Genomic DNA, 25138 nt, shown 5'->3' with positions numbered 1-25138 from the left:
AGAGTTATCATATTATTCTGCGCCAGAGCTACGGGCAATAATTAATTTCGTAATAACTGAATTAATGGCTTGAATTTGGACGTATCCCATAATGTGATTCGAATTTTTCATCGTTTTAAAAATAATTTACTTACTTATAACTTGCCGATAATAATATTTTACCGATAACTCGATACATTACACAAGTCGCAAAATAATATACGGACACTAATGAGATAAACCATGAAACCAGCCATTTAATTAATCACGATGTAATAAACATTTGTTGTATGCGTAAATCGACTCCAAATTCGAGCGACATCACATAATCCATTTAATTTTTAAATATATTTTTTATGTATCATTTTTTTCTCTCTTATTTTGATATTTAATATAAATTCTTTTTCGATACTACATACATACGGTGCGTCGCATTTAATTTGTCGAGAGTGCTATGAAAAGTATCGCGTGATTATCATGTTTTAACAGTTCATATGCGCGATCGTAATTAATCGTATTTTCGCGAGTGCATTAATGAAGAACCCTACGTGCAAAAGGAAGTGGCAGCCTTGGAGAGAACATCGGATGACGGGAGAAACCACGACAATGGACGACGATGGACAATTTTTACCAGGTATTTATATATTATTTCTTAAATTATCCAGACTATGCGTAATTCTGGGTTTGTAATTCGCGAATAGATGAAAATTTATCGAGCTTGCATATTCGCTCTTTTGTCACGTGTGCAATTTGACGAATTATTTTTATGAAATCAAACCTATGTTAATTATGAATTTATATTGACACGTTATTTTCACTTGAATCAAGACTTTCTCAAAAGGAGATGTTACAATGTTAAACAAATAATGTAACTTAATTTTTGTCATGTATTATTTTTATTCATTTAAATTTTCAATAAAGTTACATTATATAAAGGAATCATAATTTGTAAATCAAGAATCGTGAATAGTCTGGTGTTGGTTTTACTTGTAGAATTAACTATTTATAATTATTTTATGCACAATTGTTATTTTTTGAAATATCAATTATTTTGGGTGCTATTTAATAATTGAGATATATAATAAAAAAGAGCGACAAAATGCTCCCTAATCACGTGGTATATTTCAGTCATGTTATTTAATAAAAATCATTAATAATTATTAATCATACGCGTAATATTAAACATATGCGAATTATTCTAATCATTCATTGAGGCTTATGTCTCTATTTAATAATTAATTTTATTTTATTAATAATATTTAAATTTTTCCAAGCAACTTTTGCAAGCATAATTGAAAATCCAAATAAAAATAATACATTAACGACGTAAGAAATTATCTGAAATTTACATATATTTAAATTTAAAAAATTAAAATAAAATTATTAGATCCTTGTCAAATATTTATTACTTGTTATATCCACTTATTTGAATAATATTCTTTATTATTGAATTGTTTAAAAATGATATTAATTAAATTATACTATAAATAATATGATGGATTCATCTGACATCCCCGTGTGATATAAATTTAATTTAAGCCCCCATACATGCACACGCACACGCACACAAATTCAGAACTATTATTTTTTAATTCTTCTAAATAATAAGAGTAAGAATTAGTGTGAGATTGACTCGTAGGATTTTTACTCCTATATTGTCCCTTGTCTATATTCAGTCGTTCGGCTCGTTCGTAAATTTTCTCAACAAACGGCAATATTACTATAAAAAAATATCGAGACGATAGAGGCTTTGCAGGGCGAATCTGTCGCGGTGACTGTGCTAAACCGACCGCTTTGTGCGCGAAATCGAATAGAAGCCGACATTTGTATACGGAACGCGCGCGCGGGGGTACGTTTAAAAGTACGACGCCGAGGGATCCGGGCGCTTCGAGGGTGGGTAGCGATTGAGCTCTCGAGCACTTGAACACGAGCTGAGAAGAAATGCGGGGAGAACAATGGACAGAGGTAACCAGGAGCTGGTGCTGCGTCATCGTGGTGCTTGGCGCTCGTCCCCGGTTCGTCGCCGGTAACGAGATGCGCTCACGAAGGGCTCACTCACCTTTCCGTGACCTGTCATGCGGCCCGACCACCCACCAGTTTCCTTGGCGATGTTCGTCTTCCCCGCATTATAATGGCCGTATTAACAACGACGATATTAAGTAACGCGATATAACATTTTTTTTATCTCAATCGCTCTTTTCGTTTGATACTAAAACCGCCATTAATATCAATTCTCACCGGTGAGTGTTCTCGTCTTCGCTTTATATACTTACATAGTATAGCAAAATAAAAAGCAAAAAAAATTTCGTTTTTGCTCATCAAGCCTGCTCATCAAAATCGCTCGTTATCTTTAAGACATAAGGAATATTTTTATGAGTCGTTAACTGAACAGGGGACAATGTTTTATATGTCGATCTCGAAATACGGGGAGAGATAACACGAATTGCAAACGCGAGTTTTATATCCGATATTGGATAAAACGGCGATGAGAGAAATTCTTTCGAAATGACGCGGCTTCGGGAGACAGAGCGTAACCGAACTTTGGAGCGAACCGGGGAGGACATCCCGTCGTACCGCTGCCAGCGTACCACTTAAAAAAACAATAAAAGAAAAAAATAAAAAGAATTATCGGCAGCTGCTTGATCTTTCCGCGTGGTCTCGCAAAACGTCTTACAAACGATTCTCGGGCAATGCCTACTTATTAAACGATGGCAGCGTTATTCTCGGAGGAAGAGGAGAGGGAACGGGAGGCGGGAAGGCGTAGAAGAAAGCCACAGGCGGCGTACACTTGGCTACTTGGCATTTACATCCACCATCCATTTCGCGCAACGGCTCTTCAGCAAACCCCATCTCCTCCCCCCCCCTCCCCCTCATTCTTCAAGCTTTAGATGCCTGCGTTCGTGTACGAGTGCAGGAGGATTTTTACGTTAGTCGGCAAAGCGTACGCACGCGTATTCCTCGTGAGCGCGTATATGAAATGAGACGGGGAGAGGAGAAAAAAGAAGCGAAGGGAACGAGGAAGAGAGAGAAAGAGACAAAAGGTAAAAGAGAACTTCGATGTGCGGTCATACGCGATCGTGTGAGGTGAGGGCGCACCTGGATCTCCTCTTCCATGTGCGCCTAAGAGTCCTCACTGCCATCTACTATGCGATTCAACCACCCAACGTACCGCCTTCAGTTACGTACACCCATAGTTTCTTTCTACGTCTCCTTTTCCTCTTATCTGCACACTCCATCATCGAAATTCGCGGGTGTTGGAATTGGCAAATATCGCATATCTTTAGGAAATCTTCATATTTAAGAAGGGAAAATCATACTAATAGATATAAAAGAGAAATATTGAGCCTGAGTTTCTTGCACCGTTTTGCATCCTCCTCCTTCTTTATCTGTCCACGTCGGAGAGAAAAAAGGAAAAGGGATGAATCGTGCACACAAGAAGTTTAGCTAAAAAGAACAGGTTTTTTATCATGTTAGAAAAAATATGATTATAAAAATTGTAAATTTTACGAAGCTTAGAAAGACCGTTATCAAGATAACGACAGTCTCGTTATAACGCTTTTTCCTATCGAGTCAGATTCGCACAATGTCTTTGCAAATAAACGCGTTGCGACGACTTACGATGCAAGCCCTGCGCTTAAAGAGCTGCAGACAATAGAGAGAAATCGAGAGGGTGGTGTACCTGATAAGCGACCGCAACTACTAGCGTAGGGTAGATCTCGGTGTTAGATAGAGCTTTATTTCATCACGGGGCACAATAATGGGAACCGCGATAACGTCGAATGCCGTGCGAAGAGACGCACTTTTTGTCCTTCCAACACACGCAATTTATAATCTGAATAAAAATCTATCGGTCCATATTCTTAATTAGCCATTATGAAAAAAAAAAAAAAAAAAAAAAACAATCTCGCTAGGAAGAAACATAATTGCAACATATAAAAGAAGATAGAATTTTTTTTATCTAAATGCCACAAAATATTACACAATTATGTTATATGTATATGACACTTTAATTTCATTAATCTATCTGCTTCATAACTTTTTCTTTAGAAAAAATTAATATGGTTATTGAAATTTTTCTTTTTTAATTTTCTTTATATAAGGCTAAATTGTTTTATATTCGCTATCAATAATACCCATTTAACACTCCGAGTACCGAGATTAAGAATTAATATTACAGCTTGCAAAGCTTGTTCGAGGAATGACGGGAAAAATATAGGAATTTCTTGTTACAAGTGCAATAAATATTAAGCAGCCTTCATTAAGGAAATATCGTGTATTTCAATACAGAGAAAAATTCCAAATGCCATTCGGTCATTCGGTACCACATCGGTGTATCGTTATACCTTGGCATTATATTTAGCATACATTACTGTGTATTCAGTTTCACATGCGAAATTCAATGCAACGACACTGGTATCCTTAATTTATTATTTTACCGCGTTAGCCATTAGTATACAATCCACAAATTACATGTATTCGTCAACGTACTCGTTCTAATCGTCAAATACGATGACGTCAGAATCCTACCGTATCCGACCATATCCTACCATATCGATCGTTATAAAAGTGCAATCTGATTGAATAAATATCCTGATCGAGAAAGACGTTCGTAGATTCGAACAAAATAGGCTTCTGCCGATATACCCATAAATGCGAAAAATAAAGCCGACGTCTGATAAGCATACGCATACTAAAAGAATGTAGTCGCCAATATAATCGCCAATATGTATCAATACTATATAACATATTGCATTTATAAAAAAAAAAGAGCATATAATAGTATAATTTAAGAAACAAATTATAATTGAATGTTTTCTTATTAAATTTAATTTTTTATTATTGAAAATATTAAGCGATTTGTTGCTTGATCTTTGCTTATGCTTTTTACGCATGTTTTTAATATATGAATTAATATATATCGTTTCCGATAAATGCAGCAAACGCTATATCAGTTTTTGCGGGTTTTCTTTCGATTATGAATTCTATGATATTAAAATTAACAAAAAAAATTGAAATGTTTGATAGAAAACATTTTAGTATCGATAAATAGATACTAAATTTTGTTTTCTCTTCGATTGAATCTGCTTTCTTGTAAAATTGTTATTTCCGTTTTGTCCCAATATCTCGCGACAAAAATCAAAAATGACAATCGCTATTGTATCTTTGCAAAAAATTTTATGCAATTAAGAATTTATCGATCGATTTATAATCAGGAAAAGTCCCTTGTGCAGCATATTGCATATATATTTAAACATTGATATTTGTTAAAAGCATCTATATGTGCAAAAATAGAAATAAAAATAGAAATACGTAATGTTATCTCTGAGACAACATCGAGTTAGAAAAAAAAATCTGACTGTAGTACTAAAAAATACAGTGTTTGAACAGTAATCAGTCGACAATAATCGCGCTCTTTTATTGCACTAAAAATCCGTCAAGAATTCCGATATGTCTCGTTAAACCATTTTCGAATTGATGCATTTATTTAGAACGCGTACTTTGACAATGATCCTTAAACCTTATTAACTAAATAATTATAATGCGCGGTGTGTGATTCTTTATAGAATTCCTTAACTATTGCATGATGAACGACAAAATTAGTCGACCTCTTACTCTAACATCTACATCGTTCGTCGCCATCCGTCTCGGTGGCCTCCTCCACCTCCTCCTCGAGTCGACGAGTAATTCTATAACATGAGATAAGCAACATCCCCTAAATCTAATAATCCATTCTAACCCATTCTAAATCTATTATCCCATTTTAATGATACCACAATTTTCTTCATCTTATTAAAAAAGAATTTGCTTTTAAAAATTTCTATCTTTTCGATTTCAAAATTGATGAAACAAAATTAAAAATAAAAATATTAAAAAAATGATTAAAATTAGGTCAAAATAACGGTAGAATTTAATTTCTTCCTTTTGTATTATGTTTTCCCCAATTTTCATGTATTAATTTTAATTCTGATTAATTTTAATTCTTTCAATCCAGTATTCAGTGAAGTAGATATTTTCTATTTAGTGAATGTATTATCCTTAAAAATTCTTTTAATACCTCATACATAATAAAAGTAACAAAATGACATACCCCTCGCTGACTGTGATAGCCTTGCTGTGAACTCTGGTAACTGTTCCGCGAGGATTGTTGACGATGATTATTGTACTGATTACGGTGATGATACTCCAAGGATGGATAATTCGACTGGCGCATGCCATAACTGGACGCCCATGGTCCATGCATCTGACTCGAACCGGCACTGTTGTAACCATAATTCGATTGACCATACTCCGATCCGCTTCGATAACCTGGAAACAAATGAAAAAAAGACGGACATGTTAAGTACGGGCAGGGAAAGTTTATATATTCACGCGTAAAAATAGCTGAGCAGCAATAAAGACCCCTGAGAGTATGTATATATCCGGCTTAGGATTTAACCCCTTAATAAATATTGCTACGAATTAGTTGCGCCGAAAACGCGTAGTTATTCTCAATAATTAAGACAGGGCACGCAAAGGGAGGAAGGAAAGGGGGAGAGGCGGGCGCAATATAGCAGCTTAGATGAATGGGAGCGTGCCGGCGCGTGTCTCTAGTTCCCAAATAATATGCAGCGTGCGTAGGACCCGGTAACGTCACTGGATATAAGCGTTTGCTCGCGCCGTGGAACGTCATAATAGCGCTATACCAGACCCGTCGTTAATAAGGGATTTTCGAAAGCGCACTTCGGGGGTGAAGGAGCCCGGGTACGCGGGATAACGCGGCGGGATACGCTTGGCGTTCTCAGCGCCTTCCATTTCCGGTTTAAACATTTCCAATATCGTCAATATTGCACGAAACGTCAGACTCCCCCTCGTGCATCTCGCTCTCGCGAGTCGATAGAAAAATTGGTCGCGAGATGTAATGATCGCGCTGACAAAAGGACAAAACAAACCGGCATCGCTGCCATCGCCGACTCCCGTTTGAATATTCATAGCAATTGCGAGATGGTCGCTGCTTTATGACGATGCTCCACCGTGCCCAGGGGGAATCCGGAATCAGAGAAAGCATCACGAGCACGAGGGGGTGGTTCGTCGTTTGATGTGTCGCTACGGGTGGAAATCAATTTTAATTGAATTGATGACGCGCACGCGACGCGCATACAGTTAATTAACAATCCTACTTTAACGGAATTTTAAGTTAGAATTATTTTAAGATAAAATGATTTAAGTTGGCATTTTAATTGATTAAAAAATTACGAAGACATAGCATGCAAAACTGGAAAAGTCGCGATGATTTTAATAATTATAAATGATTATCTCTCCTGGTATCTTCGCGAGAAGATTGATGCGAAAGTTGACCAGAAAACTCGCGGCCCGAACAGAATGACGCTTGACAAATGTTTTGTATTGTGATTAATTGTTTTCAAGTTCGGGGTCCCTTTGTCACCGTAATACATACTTCGACGCGCGCGGCGTTCGCGCAAAGTGGCGTAACTCTTTAACCTCCGGGTTCCAACGGTTGTGCGTACAAAGGCTATCTCACTGATGCACGATAATCGTATAGTTTGGTGCAATCGAGCTCGTAATAGGAGTCGGCAAACACCGTCGAGATCATCGAAGGCCGAAGGGGTGATCTCGCGAGCATTTGAATACCAGTTATAGACTCCCATCGCGTCTAACTAAGAGATAGAGATAGAAATAGAGAGGATGAGAGAGAGAGAGAGAGAGAGAGAGAGAGGGGAGGGAATATATACGTTTCCCTTTCTCTTTCTCCCCATCATTCTTTTCATTCTTTCATGGTAACAATAACATCCCCGTAGATTCCAGACGGCCCGCGCTGTCCCCCCCCCTCCCCCTCCCCGCCACGATAATCCTCACCCACAGCCTCCGATAGGGGAAAGGAAGGAGGGTTTAACAGTTTACACGTCGGATCATCCCTCGTTATTGTTGCGTTTATGATAATAACGCACCGTTACCAGGCGGCTCGCGTGTTGCTCGACTCGTTCCAACCCTATCTCGAGCCAAACTCGTACCTACCGAGCCACGTGTTCGAATAGATAATTAATTAGATCTTCGATGTATTCCGGTATATTCGGCATTCCTCGAAATCCATCGCGCGTCAATCATGCGTCAAGGAGATTGATATTAATTTTAGCCAGATAATAGTCAAGGCTAACAAATTATTAAACAATTTTATATCTTCAAAAATTATATTCTACAATATTTTTAAATTAATGCAGTAATACAGAATAAAAATATTTCAGGAAGACCGATGTCATTTCTAACAATTAACTTTAATCTCGTTTTAATTTATTCTCTATCTGCTTTCTCAATTTTTGAAATTAAAAAGAATAAATTTAAGTGAGATTAAGGTTAATAAGATTGATAACATTGATTTAAAATAGATATGAGATTGCAAAGTCTCGATGACAATTTAAGAATAATTTTATTTTTTAAAGGAGATGTTTTTCTTCTAATAAAAAATATCGAATTGTGTTAAAGCTAAATAAATATAACCATGCGATGTATTGCAAATCATTTCGAAATCGGGGAATTATTTTTCTATACGTTAAGTAAATATAATTAGTAAATAGTCTGGAGACACAACAAAATCGATGTTTACCCAAAATAAATCGACACATTTACAATTGAATGACGTGAGAATCATTAGAAGCGGGGAAAATGGCGTGCGTCCATTTACGAGACGGAACTTCCGCCGGCTCGAACCGGAGGCGAAATTGTATTGGAAACCAGACGAAAAGGTATCAGGATAGAGAAAGAAAGGCGATTCGTTCATATGTACGTATATGTGCTGCAGTAGGTACCTACTCGCTATGGGTATTGGATTGGATTGGATTGCCGCGTCAGCAGTACAAACACTCAAAACCTCGATGTGGGTCGGCCTCTCCCGTTCCTGTTTCAAACTGAAATTACACTTTCCCGTCCACGTTCGACCTGCCACGCCGTACCCCGACCCCCCCCCCCCCCCGAATATATAGCTACATTTTCCCCCTTGGCTGCATCTTTCGTCTATATATTGAGCTTATAAATGCTATTCCCGAATCTATCCTTATCTCTTATTCTTAAATGACATATCTGTCTTTGCGTGTCATTTTATCTAGCCAAGTTTTATTTTAGATTTGCCGATTTTATGAGTTTTATATTTTTCGAAAATTTTATTCGATCATGTAAAATAAAAATTCCGAATAACTTACATAATTATAAAATTTATAATATCAAGTTCCAAAAAATTTGTTACACACGATGCTGTTTAAAGAAAATTTTTTAATCGTGTTCAAAGTGATGCATAAATAAGATGTCAAAACCTTTATCATTTTCTAACGAAATGGTTAAAATATATATATTTATTAAAAATTTTTCCATGCAATTTAATGAATAAATCGGATAAAGCTGATTATAAACTAATTAATTGGAGGTATAGAAAAAATTATATCTTCATTACTATAAAATAATTATTCAATATAAGATTAAGTTATTAAAAGTTAAGTTAGGATCATGAAAGATGAGAAATTTATTATACGAATTAATTTCTATAAAGCGTTAATCTCTGTCTGGCCATTAATCTGGTATCATAAACATTGATTTTCGAAACAAGTGGATGCAGTGATTAAACCTTGATCTCAGCTTTTTTTAGAAATCATTCTTTCCTTTTATGTACACATTATTCCTACGAAAGCAGTTCTCTCTTATATGCTTATGGTAGGTGTAGGTAAATATTATACAACATGTGTAAAAGACATAAGCTATATAAATTCTCTTCATCTTGTCCTCCTTTTATGCAGATGCGTATACAGAGCATTTTTTATCAATGGGAGATGTACATAAATTAAACGAAATTTATAATCATCGTACAAGATAGAAAAATTATTAAATCGTAATTTCCTAGAAAAGGGATTGATTTGGTCTTGGGAAATAATGTAGATTTTTAGAAAGCACTTGGACCTGTCTTGTAACATATTAATTGCGATTTTTTTAATTATTATATAAATCTTTAGAAAAGAAGAAAAACTAAATTTAATAAGCTATCTTTAATCATTCTTTAATACATTCTTTATTTATTTAATTTATCAAACTTTTTAGTTTCAAATATGTTTAATTTATAAAATAATCTAGTCAGTAGAGATAAAGTTCGGTGGAGATATTTTGAAGCAAAACGCGTGGCACAGGCTAATCGATCTCACTCGATTTGAAGACATTTCTCTTAAAATTCATCGAATTAGAAGGATGTTGTAATTACGATAATTATTAACGATCATTATAATTATCAACTCGTTTAAAATTTTTCTTTTAAAATCCGACTAGTACAGCCTACGCGCAACGCTAAGAAGAAAGTAAAAGGAACGATAAAAAGTGGAGCAAGGGGAGAGGGCCCGCATCTACAAACTACCTGGGTGCAAGAACAATGCGTACACGTTCTCCCCCATAAAACTCAGCATCCAATGGTACAAGATGGCGCCACCACCAGGCCAAAGTACCACTCGGGCGATTTCCGGTGGCTTTGTTCCGCCCACCACTCTTGTGGGGTACGGAGCGGGAGAAGACGAAGAGGAAGGGAGGAGGATCGATGGAACTCAGCGTGGTTGAAGGCGCGCCTTTGAGATCACCGCGTGCTCGCGATGCGTATACGCGAAATATAAAAAGGCTTTTCCTCTATGAAGCCAGTTAGTCAGGCGGGCAGTAATTTTTCCGCCGCGCTTCTCGCCGCGTTGCATTCCCCATTTTTCCACTTCCTATTCCAGCCATCCCCCTAGTGTTATTTTATAATAATATTTCAGGTTCTTCTCCTTTCTCTTTACCTTCCTACTCTTCACCTTCATCTTAATCTTCGTCTACGTCCAGATCTTCGTCTTCGTCATCATCATTTTCATCTTCTTCCGCGTTTTTCCCCCTGTTTCTTTCGTACACATGAGTATTTCGTGCAGGCCTTTACGCCGCAGAGAAGAAACGAACCGTGTACAACTTCAGGTTCTCCACTTTCTTATTTCTTCCATCCCCGCTTCCGCCTCTCTAGTCGGCGGCGGTAATGGAGGCCCTCGAAGGCGGCTCTTCTAGCGCCTCGACGAGCCAGTCGACGAAACGAAACGAAACGGAATGAAACGAAATGAGACGAGACGAGAACCGAGCGGCATTTACTCCCAACGATTCGCGAGATTCCTCTTTGCTTCCTCTTTATTTCCCCTCTTCTTCTCCTTTCTCTCGGTATACTTTTGATCCACTCGAGAAAAGAATGTAACTCAGCACGCACGTACATACTTCTTTTTTGGTATTTAATTTATTAAAATCGATATATTAAATTTAATTCATCCATGAATACGTTACGATTGAAATTAGGAAATCAATTTTTCTTCAGGAGAGAAAATCGCAATGTCAGCAATTTTTTAATTATGAGCGATTAAAAACGAAACGTTTATCGTAAATTTGAAATATTGAATTTATTAAAAAATTCGTGAAAAATGAAAAATGTAAATAATCGAAAAATCTAAAAAAATAGAATTAATTTAAAAAAAAAAAACGGATAATATTTCGCGTAACGGTAACCAGTCGGTCTAAAAAATTCGTGCTTTGTACATCGCAGAAATACATAAAACTAGTGGAAGCTATGTTGTACAAAATGTTACTGCATTCTTCCGCTACGAATACATCGATTCCCCTCGCTATCGAAAAACCACGTGTCAATTCTACATTAAAATTGTGTGATAGGCAATATTGAAATTACATTGACCAAAGCATGCTACAGGCGCATGTTTATTTCGACAGTAACAATTTCAAAATCGTATCTGCTAAATGTTCGGCCGTTTGTCGAAACAATTCAATCTACGCCTCGATGAGCTTTGGGAATCAGCGAAACCGAAACTCGAGTGCGGAAAAGCTCCGATTTCCAACCGGCTCGTGAGTATTCAGCAGAGCTTTCCAATTGGCGTTTCGATATCGATGACTGGACGAGGTCCGTCTCTTTCGTCCCACAATGGCACGAAAGAGACGGACGGAGAAGCCACTCGTTCCCGTTCGTTTCTATGTGACCGCCGATTCTATCTACATTTAACATCCGCTTTACTGCAGGTGTCCGTTAAAATGGAAACGCGCGTAATTATCGTATCCATTACGTCTGAATCCGAGTACAGTACCTATTTAGATTCTAATAAAATGACTCTGAATCCTAAATGCCAGATCTACTTCAAGTGCGGCTAATATCGCCATTCGTACGATTCGATGCGTGTACGTCCCACAGACGTACACTGCATAAATTAAATGCCGATAAACATATTAAATAATGCGATGTATTAAATACATCTTTCTCTTTTCCAAAGGCAAAAGTATCATATGCACATTAAATAGAAGTAACTTTGACGATGTTTAAGCAAGATTTAACTTTGAACTTTCAAAAAAGGCGATTAAAGCTTCATTTTTATTCATCTATATTCTTCTTCATCGAGTTCTTTTTCCAATTATAAAATCATAAAAACTAGATATCATAAAGCTATCTATACAGGGTGTTCAAAAGTGGAGGTCGGGAGGTGACTAGAGATCCAAAAGAAAAGAAAAGAAAAAAATCGGTCGGGAGGTGACTAGAGATCCAAAAGAAAAGAAAAGAAAAAAAAAAGTTGGTAGGAATACAGATTTGGAAATGCGTTTTCGAATTATCGTTATTTTTAAGTTGAAATTTCAGATTGTTGTGCTTTCAAATTTTTTTGTCAAAATTAAAAGAAGAAATGATCTCCATAAGTTTTAGAATTAAAGTCAAATGAGAGTTGCTGGCTGTTTTAGCACTACTTAGAATGCATAACTGCGTGAAATCCTGATCTCTGCCAAGAGATGCTAAGTGGACTGCATCTTCACAGGTGGTGGATCTTCTCTTCTTTCAATTTTAACAAAAAAGTTTGAAAGCAAAGCAATTTCAAATTTCAACTAAAAAAAAATGGAGATAATTCAAAAATAATGCATTTTCGAATCTACGTTCGTATCAACTTTCTTTCTTCCAAATTGAAATAAAGCGCACACACAAGACAAGAGCGTTCACTTGACTATGTGTCTACTGAATTATTAGGGACATACAATTTTTTGGACAATTCGCCGATGAATTTCGCCGACTCGGCAACGCGACGTAGTAGTTTGCAAGCGCGAGCATTTCTACTCTGAATGTTTTACCTTTCGGCGTCGCGACGCGAAGCGTTCGAGAAGGCAAGCGAGGGGGAATAAGGGCAGGGCAGGGCAGAGAAACGAGACAAAAAGAGGGAAGATCAGAGAAGGAGGAACACTTGACCCTCTGCTTGGCTGCCTGCCGCATACAGCTGATCCCGATGCTGCGCCAGCAAATACCCATCGTGCAACGTGCGTTAATAAACGTATCGGGAGTGTGTTGGTAACGTTGATCGTCTGCGCCCTCCTCCCCCGCGTCTTGTCCTCCCCTTTTCTCCTTTACTGTTTCCTTTCTGCTTTATTTCTCCCCGACTAATTCGCCCTCCTTATCACTTCCTCTCTCTTTCTGCCATCTTTGACGCTTTCCATTTCTCGTCTCTCCGCGAACATTCTTATTCCTACTTGAAATTCTCCACAGTCGTCGAATCACGCCACTTCTCTCTTTCAACTTTATGTTATCTCCTCTTTTCTTTCTGCTCTCGCTATATAAACCCACCCGTCTTCGTTTTGAATTTATCAATGTTAATTCGTATAATATAATATTCGCTATAATATTAAACAACATATTATAAAACTTTTGAGAATCACCGGTCAGTAAAGAATTCCGAGATATTTAAATATATTTGCTGTTTATAGGAAAAATATAGGAATACAAAGTAGTTCATTCTGTTCGTATGATCCGCAAAAAGTATCGGAATTATGCATGCCGTTTTAATTTAATACAAAGAAAGATATTTGCTTTATATATGGAATATATTTATAATTATAATTATATTTGTAATTTCAGAAATAATTTTCTCAGACTATAAAAAATGTGATGTCAAATCACGCATTATAGTTTTCAAAAGAAATCGAATTACATACGATATCAGAAAACATTCGCTTGCTGTATGAACGTTCCTCAAATTCCGCGTTTTCTTTCACCCAACTCTCTTGTACTTTGTTTTATCTTTCTTGCTCTGTGTACACACCTCCGGATTGCGTGCATTATGCGTAGGCAGATATACGCGTATATACACACCCTCGATCGACGCACATTTACGAGGGAATATCGGAAGAAAGGGCAGACGATACGCGAGTAACGTGTTGACTCTCGCGATCATGCTCCAAATTTATTTACCATTTTATAGGAAGACGCGGATTTTTTTAAATCACTCAGGTGATCTCTTTTAATATAACAAAGACGCTCGAATTTGATCGAGCGTGAATACTATGATTTATTCGGGCTTAATTGTCACGAATAAATGATTGACATGCAGTATGAAAATGATTATCAAAAAACATTATTTGAGTTTCATTTTGCGAAATATTGTTTCTTAATCTTTTTTTTTTTTTTTTTTTTTTCCTAATACGGCTGCATCTACAAAATTACAATTCGCAATTCCTTTTCAAAAACAAATATTTATCAAAAGACGACTCGACTCGCTTATCTTTCGCATATCGGGCACCGTTTGCCGAGCTGCGAATTCTCGCTAGCGAACGCGAAAGAGACACAACTCGGTGGCAGTCGTGTCAGAGGCGACCAATAAATTTATCGAGCGGGTGTTGGCATGGAGACTGCCGGACAGAGCTCGGTTGGATGGCCCGGAGGGCGATGAGAGGGCACTCGAGAATCCTCCATGAGACCGTCACGGAGAAATTGGAGGCAGCCACGGCACCCACGGCACCCATGGCCCGGCAGAAGAAACGGGGGGTGAGGGTGGCAGGGCAGGGAGGGGGAGAGAAGAGAGACGAGTTCGAAGGTAAACTGTACGTAGGCGTGCGAAAGTAAAAGAGAGAGAGACGGAGAGGACCGCTGAGCGGAAGTGGGACGAGGGAAGAGGAGGAAGGATATCGATTCCTCGCGGTGATCCAATCAACGATGGCGCCTTATCTGGCGCCTTAACCGGCGCTTCAACTTAACTCCCGTCAGTGATATGATATTGTTCACGTTTGATGCGCGAATAATTTTCAGCTATGACCTCGTATAATTAATGGACTTTTTCTTTTCTCTCTCATCTCTACGTCTCTTTCTCCCTCCTCGTCTCCCTGTTCTCCAATAGCATGAATTATGAGAATGTTTAAATAATGCGTGGAATATTTTATCTAAATTATATAATTAAACAAACTAATATAATTCAAGGATAAAACTTTCTCTCTTAAATTTTGAAATTTAATTACAATAGCGTCCCGATAGTTTGAATTAGGATAGGATCAGCACAGACTAAACAAAATACCATGGAACAATATTATTTTACAAAACAAAGGAACTCTCGTAAAATTCGAGGCAGCACAGACTCACACGAAGTGAAATAAAATAAAATAAAATAAAATAAAATAAAATAAAATAAAATAAAACTTTATGTCAACTAGAAAGATTAAGCTTTAAAAAATGTGTAATCGACTTTGAATGATTGTAAAATATATTTTTGTCATAAATCTTAATTAACATTTCTGCTAATTTAGTAAAAATATTAATTCGTAATATCAATGAGAATGTACGATTAAATTTCTAACATTAACAATAACTATATTTTATGGAAAATTTTATATTTTATTTTAATATGTTCTGCAAGAATGTTAGAACATCAAATAACATATAAAATATTCTCTTCTTGATGATTTTGCCTTAACTTTTATACGCAGAAAAAGAGACGGCGGTTCCCAATTTATGCTTCGCGCATTTATACCGCGGAGCCAATATTTTCGTTGTTTATGACAGAGCAAAGCGAATATCGGAAAAAATCCGGAAGAAGAGAGGAAGAGAGAAATATATTCCCCATAGTTAGCGACTTGCCCGCTCTTGAAATCAAGCCGATTGCGCCGTTCAAATCTCGCTGTCGTTGTATCGGTTTTTAACGTAATGACGTCTAGAAAAAAATGTGATATGTTCTTGCGTTTCTCGAATACTAGAATTTATCGTAGACAAACGTGATAACGTACATGACACAGAAAACGCAAAGTTGGATAATAAGGCAGACAAATAGACAATTTGTTTCTATATTAATTTCGCACTTGAAGTTGCGATAAAGAGAGAGATCGTATATGAACTTCTACATAAAATTGAAATTTTTATCATGATTCCCAAAGTAAGAAAATAGTATAATTTATACTACTAAATAGCAGAAGGGGCAAACGAACATTACGTTTTAATCGTCATTTTTGCATCATCGAATGCATCGGAAATATGGATTTTCCCCACTGGAGTCACACTCTACGTGATATCACTCGAAACATTCAGTGCTGGATCCACTCTTCATCATTGATGCACTGGTGGTAGAATGCACAAAATTCTGATTGGGATTGTAAACTTTGGATCATTTTTTTCATTACCTTTTTTTTATTCCTTTTTCCCTTTTTATCCGTTTACTTTTCTTTTCGTACTTTTTTGTCTTAAATTTCTACAAATTCTTCCTATATTAAAATTCTTAATAGTCGAACGAACATTTCGAAGAATCGTTAAGCGAATATCTTGATTTAAAAAAAAATATATAAAAATTTTCGAATCTGAAGACTGTATTAGGTACAATTACTAGACTTCTCTATCCTGAGGAGCGCGATTAGGCGATATCCGAGCCTATACATGATCGCTTCGTAAACTAAACGAGAAGGGCACGCGGACGGAACGAGACTGAAGAGTCGCAGGCGCGGAAGATCCCAAAGAGTAAGAAGAGCGTCGTGAAGATGGCTGTCCGACAAAAGAGGAAACCGATAGAGAAGGGAATAAGGAACGGTGTATTGGCGGAATGTTACGAAAAAGAGGTGAATGACGGGCGTGCGATAAAAAGAGAGGAGAGAAGCGAGAAGGGTAAGAGAAGAGGAAAGAGACAGGGAGAGACAAGACGTCCGTACAGGAACGAGCACGCTGAAGAAGAGGAAAAGAATGGTCCTTGTGCAGCAAGGACCCCAGGATACTGGCAAGGAGTATCCTAGAATTGTCGAGGACGCTTCACTCCCATCGCCCTCTTTTTCGTGCCCCTTCTACGGTTCTCTCCTTCCTTTCTCTTTCTCTTTCCTCTCTCTCTCTCTCTCTTTCCAGGTTGTAAATATGCCCCACCCCGGTTCTATCAGGATTTATTCCTCGCAAAGGGAATCGTCATCTCCTACAAATGCTACACCGCGAAGGGGTACCAACATCAAGGATGTCTTCTCTCTCTCTCTCTCTCTCTCTCTCTCTCTCTCTCTCTCTCTCTCTTTGTCTCATTTTAACGGACTTAGGCGTAACTCGTTTCTTCTCCTTTTCTCTTTCACCCTCACGTTTTACGCGCCACGAGACTTTAGTACGGATTGCGAAATCAAGGGCTCTCCGAAAAGCCTAAAGTAGTTGACAAGTAGGTGCGTGCGGAGATCTCGACTTCATCCGTGCGAGACATTCATTTTTCGCAAAAAAAAAAAGAAAAAATAAAGAAAAAGATCATTAGCTTCTCTTTTCAACAATGACAATTTTTGAGAGAGTGTTAGCAACATTCGACTCGTAAAAAAAACGATCTAGAGATGTCAGAAACAAGAAAGAGGGAGGAAAATCCACTTTCGAAGATTCCGCATTCGGCCAATAAAATGCGGCTCATCACACACGATCGTTAGTTAAGTTCTCGTAGATACGAAACTGGATCCTCCAGGAACGGGACGCTAGGTCAACAAGTCGAAACGACCGAAGATCGTTCAAACGGAGGACCGAACTGAAGAGATCTTCACCTAGCCATGGACTTAGAGAAACCCGATACGATTTGCGAGATTCCGAACGTATCATAGATCCCAAATTTTCTTCAAGTGTGTATTTTACGGCATTTCACGCTTCCGATGGCGAAACAAGCTAAAAAATATCGGCGATATTAAAAAAAATAATACTGTTAAAAAAAGCGTTATCGGAAGGCACGTTAAAACAAAGAATCTAAGAGCAGGTACTCCAAATACCTGTTAAAAAATAAACTTAATTAGAGATAAATTCTTTTTTATCGTGACGCGCGACTTTTAATTCACTCTGCGTATATTCTTGTTGCGAGAAATGGATTTTAAAGCCATCGAGAGGAATGGCATTGTCCAGATTGTCTGTACGTAAAAAATCGTTCACCGCGGCGGCGCCTACAAAAATCCGATTCGCCGGATGATCCTCACCGTTTGCTATGGGAGGGCACAATAGAGGAGATTGAGAGAGTGGTGAAAACTGAAGAGGGGGCGGGAGAAAAGGGAAAGAAGTCCCGAATTCTTATCCACAATCCTTGTTCCCTCACTTCGCGCGGAAATGAGGTGGAAAACCGCACCCTCCTGGGATCGACTCACCTTTTCTTTACTTTCCACGCGGATACTAACGTCGGATTTCGAGCACTACTGTGGTTCCCCGATATTTCAAACGTGTCCGAATCACGGAGCGGGTTCTCGAGGCAACCAAGCGCGAGGAAATTGTACCAAACTGCAAATGAAAAAAAAAAAAAAAAAAAAAAAAGTTTCACAGAGCCGGGATTCGGACCCGCGAGGAAAAGAAAGAACACGAAAATAAAGAAATTGCACTGCTACTAATTTTAGAACAAAAAATCATTATAGTTCTTTTAGCGAAAAATGTGCATACAAAATACTCGGAAAATTGACAATTACAGAAATATGTAAATCATCTTACATATGAGAAATGAAGTCAAGCTTAAGAAATCTCGCAGGCAAAGTCTTTTCGCGACGATCTTTAAAGGAAATATTTTCGAATGTACGTTCGAATGTACGGGACTTATTGTTACTCAATATGAAATTTCCAATTCAATTTTGCACTAGTGTCTTTTCGTTTGGTTACACCCTATAGAGTTTTTTATCGTGGAAACGAGTGCGCGTACTGAGGGGCGCGAGAGCTCGTCGACATTTTTGAATTAATCTCATTCGACTGCTCCCTTTATGTGGTGGTTCTCCCTCATATATCCCGTGGCGAGCCGCTTCTAGCCGCTTCATGGCCTCAAGGTTAATTGGAATGAAAGCGAAAAAGGAAAAAGCACAAGGCCGAAGAAAAAGGGGGATGCCACAAGGATGGGTCGAGAAGACGGCGACAAGTTTTCTTACAGTCCGCGAGTTTTCTGTCAACTCACTTGTCAGTATGTGAAACATGCGAGAAATTCGTAATAGAATTCTAAGACTGCTTGTCGCAAGAAAATCTCGTCTCTGTCTAAAAATCGTCTAATGATAGAAAACCGTTGTACGCTCAAAATAAAAATAGAGAATGTTTAGAAATTGATAGTTTTAAATATTAAATTAATTTAATATTGTCGAGGTCTATAAAATTTTTATATATATTAATATCAATGTCATTATTTTTAATATTTCTTCTTTTCTTAGAAAGACATAAATACAAACTATGTATTTTAAGAAGTGAAATACAAAAATGCTATTCTGAGTGAATTTTTTCAAAATTTCCTATCGTTTAAAATACAAACAAATTACAAATAAATTATAAATAATCACATTAAGATGGAAAAATTTTTCGGATATATTTACGTAACAGATCAAACGTAGAAAGCAATTAATATCCTTATCGCATCCAGTTCTTACGGTAATTATAGTATCACGACGTTGAGCTTGTTTCCGAAGCCTCGGGACAACACGAAGAAGAAGCGAGGGTCGTGAGAGAATAAAGAGAAGGAAATTAGGGTGCGGTACAGGTGTACCGCTTGATCTAAAAGCAGAGTTGTCCTTTCATAGTCTCTCGGATATACGGACCATTTACCTTTATGCGGTATTACGCGCGAAGAAGCGGGAGAAAAGGTCCATTCACATGAATCCTGGCTGAACGAAACGCAATCTCGATTTCCCCCGATTTGCAACCTGCGATCTTTCGTCTTTCGAGTAAACTATGATAAATAGTCAGCCAATTATCGAAGACATTCGTTTCTTCAAGTCAGATCACGGAGATGTAATTCGAGACGACGCAACGTTTCGCGTAAGCGAAACCGAAAATCCAATGTGACGAAAAACGCGCGATGTGACACGGTTGAATCTTTTTTGGGTGAAAAATCAAAGCCTGACATTTCTAAAAATTTTAAGATTCTATTGCCTTACTGCCATATTAAATTATTCAGAAGTGAGATGTTGTAAGATTATTTCTTTGCGATGTATATGAGGTAGATTATTTTCGCAAAATATTCATTAGTAAAAATTGAATCATTTTATAAATTTCATATTTGAAATTAATTTTAAGTCAATTTTAAATCGAGGACTATCAATCTTATGTCTGCATCAGGCTAAAGATTAAAATTGAGATTAGATTGGAATTTGACCAATCTGAACGAAGTTCACCAAACTTGAAATTGATTTTCTTTTTTCTGATTGGTTAAATTTCAATCTAATCTCAATCTGAAGTTCTTTAGTCTGAATATTTAGAGCTTTAGAGCTTTAGAGCTTTTATCAGAGATTTGTTTTAAATGAACGTTCACTGCTTCGTTCGTAATCAGAACGAGGCTTTAATAGAACAAGGCTTTAAAGACTAATTTTCGATTAACCACTGGAAACTGCGCTGACCCTTCACGACACACAAATCGAAATCGTGTGCCGATATCGGGACGCTCTAATAGAATTTCATGCTTATCGAGAATTGGACGTGTCAGGGGAACCGAATGAGGGGGTAGACGGGGGTCTTTTCTGCCGGACGCAAAGTTCGGTCAGGCGAGGAATTGATAATCAAAGCAACCCCGCTAAAGATCGATTGGAATAGTCTATTAGGTTCAAACAGCATTCGTCGGGCTTTATTATATATATAAATATACTGTTAAATATTATTATCTCAATTATGTAGGCTAACAAAAGAATAATTTACTTTTTTACGATTATGATTTCAAAATAGATATTTTACTCCGGGTAAATTTCACATAGTATTTTTATAAAAGCTGTTTCACATCTTTCTTAACACAAAAACTAATCATACGAGATTTCCAATCCTATCGATATTATTAAAACTGATATTATTATAAATTATTATCCTGTTTCTTTTATGTGCAAATTACGCAAAAGTATCTCGATAAATTAATTTCCCAAAATGCAATTGAAATTTGACAATTGAAATAAAAAATTGGTTTCTTCCGAAGAATAATAATTTTCAGTCTCATTTTGAATTGCAACGAAATCACAAAAATCACTATCTTTCGTCCCTTCGTCGCCCACTTAAGCAAAAAAATGTCATCTTTGACAAAGCCGAATAGAAGTAGTCGCACGTATCCTTAAGTGACAACGGTACTTCCACGCTAATGAGGCGCGGCGTAATTAGTGAGACTGTCTACCGGATAGAGTCTTCACGAGAGGGCAGATCCCTCTCGACGCTCTGAGTCGCTCACTCACCCCTCTGTTCTTCACGCATCCTCAACTCCTTCACCACGATGTCGGTGCGGAGAATGAAATACGTTATCAGTTATCAGAAACAAAAAATTCAACTATCCTTCCGTAAAAACTAACAAAAAAGAAAAGTCCTGATATATTTTAGTCACATTATAATTACTAGATTAAAAAAGATCTAGTTATAACGGAAAAAATTTTAAATATCTTCGTTAATTAATTCGTTTTTTATATATCAGATATATCTATGGGTGTGAAAAAAAACATGATTTTATATTATGCATTTCTGCTTTCATAACTAGAAATGTAATAATTAGATAAAAATAATAGAAACGTTGCAACAAATTTTATAGAAAAATTCTTTTTGCTCAAATGTCGTGATGTTTTCTAAAACGTATGTTAATTTAAGAAAATAATGTTACTTTGAATTTGGAATTTTCTGGAGTTGATTTGATGATTTCTTATTTTCCAAAACAAAAATATTCGTATATCTTTTCCCTCGAGGGGAATATTCTTCGCGCGAGAAAGAGTTAAGGAGATCAACGTTGGCACGGTGGGCGGTGCAAGTTAGTTTTTATTAAAGACCATTCATAGACACGGTTATCGCGCAAACAAAATAGCTGACCCCGCTCTCAATAGACTCTGACGAATTTCACCGAGGGTTCGCGTTCCCGATGCGCGGTTACGGCGGGTGAGTTTTGCGAGGGGGCGGGAAGGCCGATTTAGAGCACAATGCGGCTCAATGCCGAGGAAATTAGCCGCGGCGCTGCCGGTGACGCCCGTCAACCCCATACCACGGGAAACAAGCTTCATGCCTTATATCCCGCAAAAGCACGTCGCTCCGATATTATCACCCATCGACTAATTTATATATCGCGTCAAATATCGTCGTCGTAACTGATATACAATTCTATCTAGATAGGACTCATTTCGGTACGATCTAAATCATTTCGGTGCAACTAATTTTCGATATTTGAATACGTTCCAATGATTTTTGTTATACAAATATTATAAAAATAGATAAAATTTAGGTAAGAAAGTAATATAATTTCGTTAAAAATAGAATATCCATCAAGTCTTTATCATCTTCTGATATTTTCGGTATTACTGGTACACGGAAAGAATAGTTTTGTTGAAGTATCTAAAAATTTGGCCAGATATAGATCTGAAAATAATTTTATTGAGCTATTAAAATGATTACATAGGATGTTTGAGCATAATAATACTGCACAAATTTATTCTAGCAAGCAATTTGAACGTTCTACATAATTAGTCTAACGGTTCAACAAACGTATTTTCAGATTTGTATCCAGTCAAATTTTTAGATTTTTCAGCAAAAAAGTTCTTTCCATGTATATAAATCATAGAAAGCTAAAATTTCATTAAAAAATTAATATTTTAAGAAATATATTTTGTATATTTCATATATCAAAAAACGTATCGGAACAAAATATAAAATTTTTCTTTCCTAATATTGCAACAATTATTACAATAATTTGTTATTCCTTTTAACTCGGATGTTTTTGAAAATTGTCGCTAAAAGTATAAGTGTGTTAGTCTGTATGTAAAGGAAATATTTGAATATTAATTCTGATAAATTTAATTTACAATAAATAGAAAGGGAAGAGGGAATAAATGCAAATGTTAGAAACGTAAAAATAAAGGATATTCAAGGATATGCGCGCGTGGTTGAAATCAAAGAGAGTAAAGGATACTTGAATATCATATACGACGGGATTATGCATCCGTGAACTGAAGAGAATAACTGTAAGGCGGATGTACGGCAATGAGACTGGCAGATCTCGTTAATAGTTAGCCAAGTTTTTATTGGCCGTCGAGCCGCGCGTTATTAGTAATCGAAATGCGAATCCGACGCTATCGCGAAGCGTAATTCTCGTAACTTCCTCTCTTTCTTCCTCTTTGAAAAACCAAGTCAATGGCGATTAAATTTCCGCCTGTCTTTCGGCGTCAAGGATTATCAAATGTTCCTCTCATCGCCCGTCTCGAAGCGAGGGTCAAAAGAGAACCGTGGACATTGACTGCCTGCCAAGATCCGAGGGATAAGTTCGTCATTGCACGCGTAGGTGAATGGAACCCGTCTTTAATGGGGATCCCATGATGCGCAGGTAGATAAACGTACCGTGAATAGGCCGCGGGACTGAATGAACGGTTAAAGAAACGGCAGAAGAGAAGACGCGCACCTTTCGTCTTGTCTCCTTTCAATTCTCTCTTCCTCTTTTAGAATTCTTCACGCGTGTATACAGCACTTACGCGTTTAGGTTTATATCTGTTTTCCGGTAAGTTAACGCTGGAAGCTACGTCGGTGTAATTAATTTTCGCACCAGATTAGATAAACCTGGTAAAAACGCGCGTATTCACATTAGAAAATAGGTCTAGAAACAAGAAAATATTTCTGTACGTACGTTAAAAATGATTTTAATACAAAATCGTTAATTGTTATTCTAGAAATCTTATTATCCGTTTCAATCTTCAAGAGTGTGAAGGTATTAAATAGTCCAAGAGTTTCCGTTGAGTTGCAATCAAATATAAAATTTGTTGAAGTTTAAACATTTTAGTTTTTCTGTTCAGTGAAAAAGGATTTTCCGATACTTAAATGTTACTTAATAATTCTTGACATTTTTAAAACAAAAAGAGAGAGAAAGTGCATTTTATAATAATTTTACTATCAGAATTATCCGCAATCAAATATAATTTCACTTAGAAAATCATGATTGATCTCAAAATGATGCTGCACAGAAAAAAAATTTAGTCTTAAATTAAAAAACAAATATTCTTATATATAAGCAAGAATATTATAATCTTCTTAAAAATTTTGGTCTTGATCTGATTGAATTTGTATCGGTGCAAGTATTAACTTTTGCTCAACTCAAGATTAAAGATCTTCTATGTGAAAATTATAATAGTCTCGTCTATACATAAGAACATCTATCTTGACTCAAGACTATTTTTTTTTTTTCTCCTGTGTGAGGAATGTGCAGTCTCGCGCGTGCAAATGCAATACGTCACGAAATCTAGGAGAGCGATGTATCGAAAGAGTTAAAAGATAATTTCGAGGGCTTTAGCTGGCTCGAGATGGACTGCATCATCGGTGTCTCTGTCACGGTAGCCGTACAGATCCGGAGACTCGTCTTATGCCCAGTCTCCACACAATTCGAGCCTCTGCCTCTGCTGCTGCTGCTGCTGCTGCTGCTGCTGCTGCTGCTTACACGAGTGTTTGCAGTCCACTCGAAACCAGTCCCGGACGAACTGTTCGCGCACGTGTGTGCGTGCGAATGTGCCCGCGTGCGTGCGTGCGTGCGTGCGTGCGTGCGTGCGTGCGTGCGTGCGTGCGTGCGTGCGTGCGTGCGTACGTACGTACGTGCATGCGTGCGTGCACGCGGAGAGAGAAAATGGATGGGAGATAAAAGTAGACGAAGATATAACATACGACAGCACCAGCGAGGCCAGAAAGGTTGCTTAATTTGTCTAACGAGGGCTCCCTGCACCTGTCATCTGGACACAGAGATGGACGAGCGGACAAAGTACGACCCTCCCCCGTCGGCCGAGCTCCGTCCCTCCCAGAGGAGATATACCGTTTACTTGTTGTTTATTCGCTCGCCTACGACGTCGTCTCGCTACTTCAACATCGTCGGATTGCGCATACCGGATTAATAACGCGAGCGCGCTTACGCCGATATACGAGATCTACGTGCAAGAATGTCTTGGAGAATAGCGCGTAGCAATTAAT

The 25138-nt window shown here is 37.5% G+C and overlaps 1 protein-coding gene across 1 annotated transcript in view; it reads right to left on the bottom strand.

Moving 5' to 3' along the window:
- Positions 1–4233: 4233 nt before the first annotated feature.
- Positions 4234–25138, bottom strand: part of Rat1 (5'-3' exoribonuclease 2 Rat1) — a 30366-nt gene continuing 9461 nt past the window's right edge. The window contains exons 16-17 of the mRNA XM_011640646.3: positions 6068–6285; positions 4234–5666 (exon numbers count right to left, since the gene is read on the bottom strand). Of these exons, the coding sequence (XP_011638948.2) occupies positions 5601–5666; positions 6068–6285 (284 nt within the window). The 3' untranslated portion in view covers positions 4234–5600. The remainder of the gene's footprint in view (positions 5667–6067; positions 6286–25138) is intronic.

This window comes from Pogonomyrmex barbatus, unplaced genomic scaffold, assembly GCF_055798465.1.
Source record: "Pogonomyrmex barbatus isolate J1 unplaced genomic scaffold, ASM5579846v1 scaffold14, whole genome shotgun sequence".
In the NCBI taxonomy this organism is placed as follows: Eukaryota; Metazoa; Arthropoda; class Insecta; order Hymenoptera; family Formicidae; genus Pogonomyrmex; species Pogonomyrmex barbatus.
Note: the sequence above shows the minus strand (reverse complement) of the source record. Positions and strands in the feature narration are given on the sequence as shown.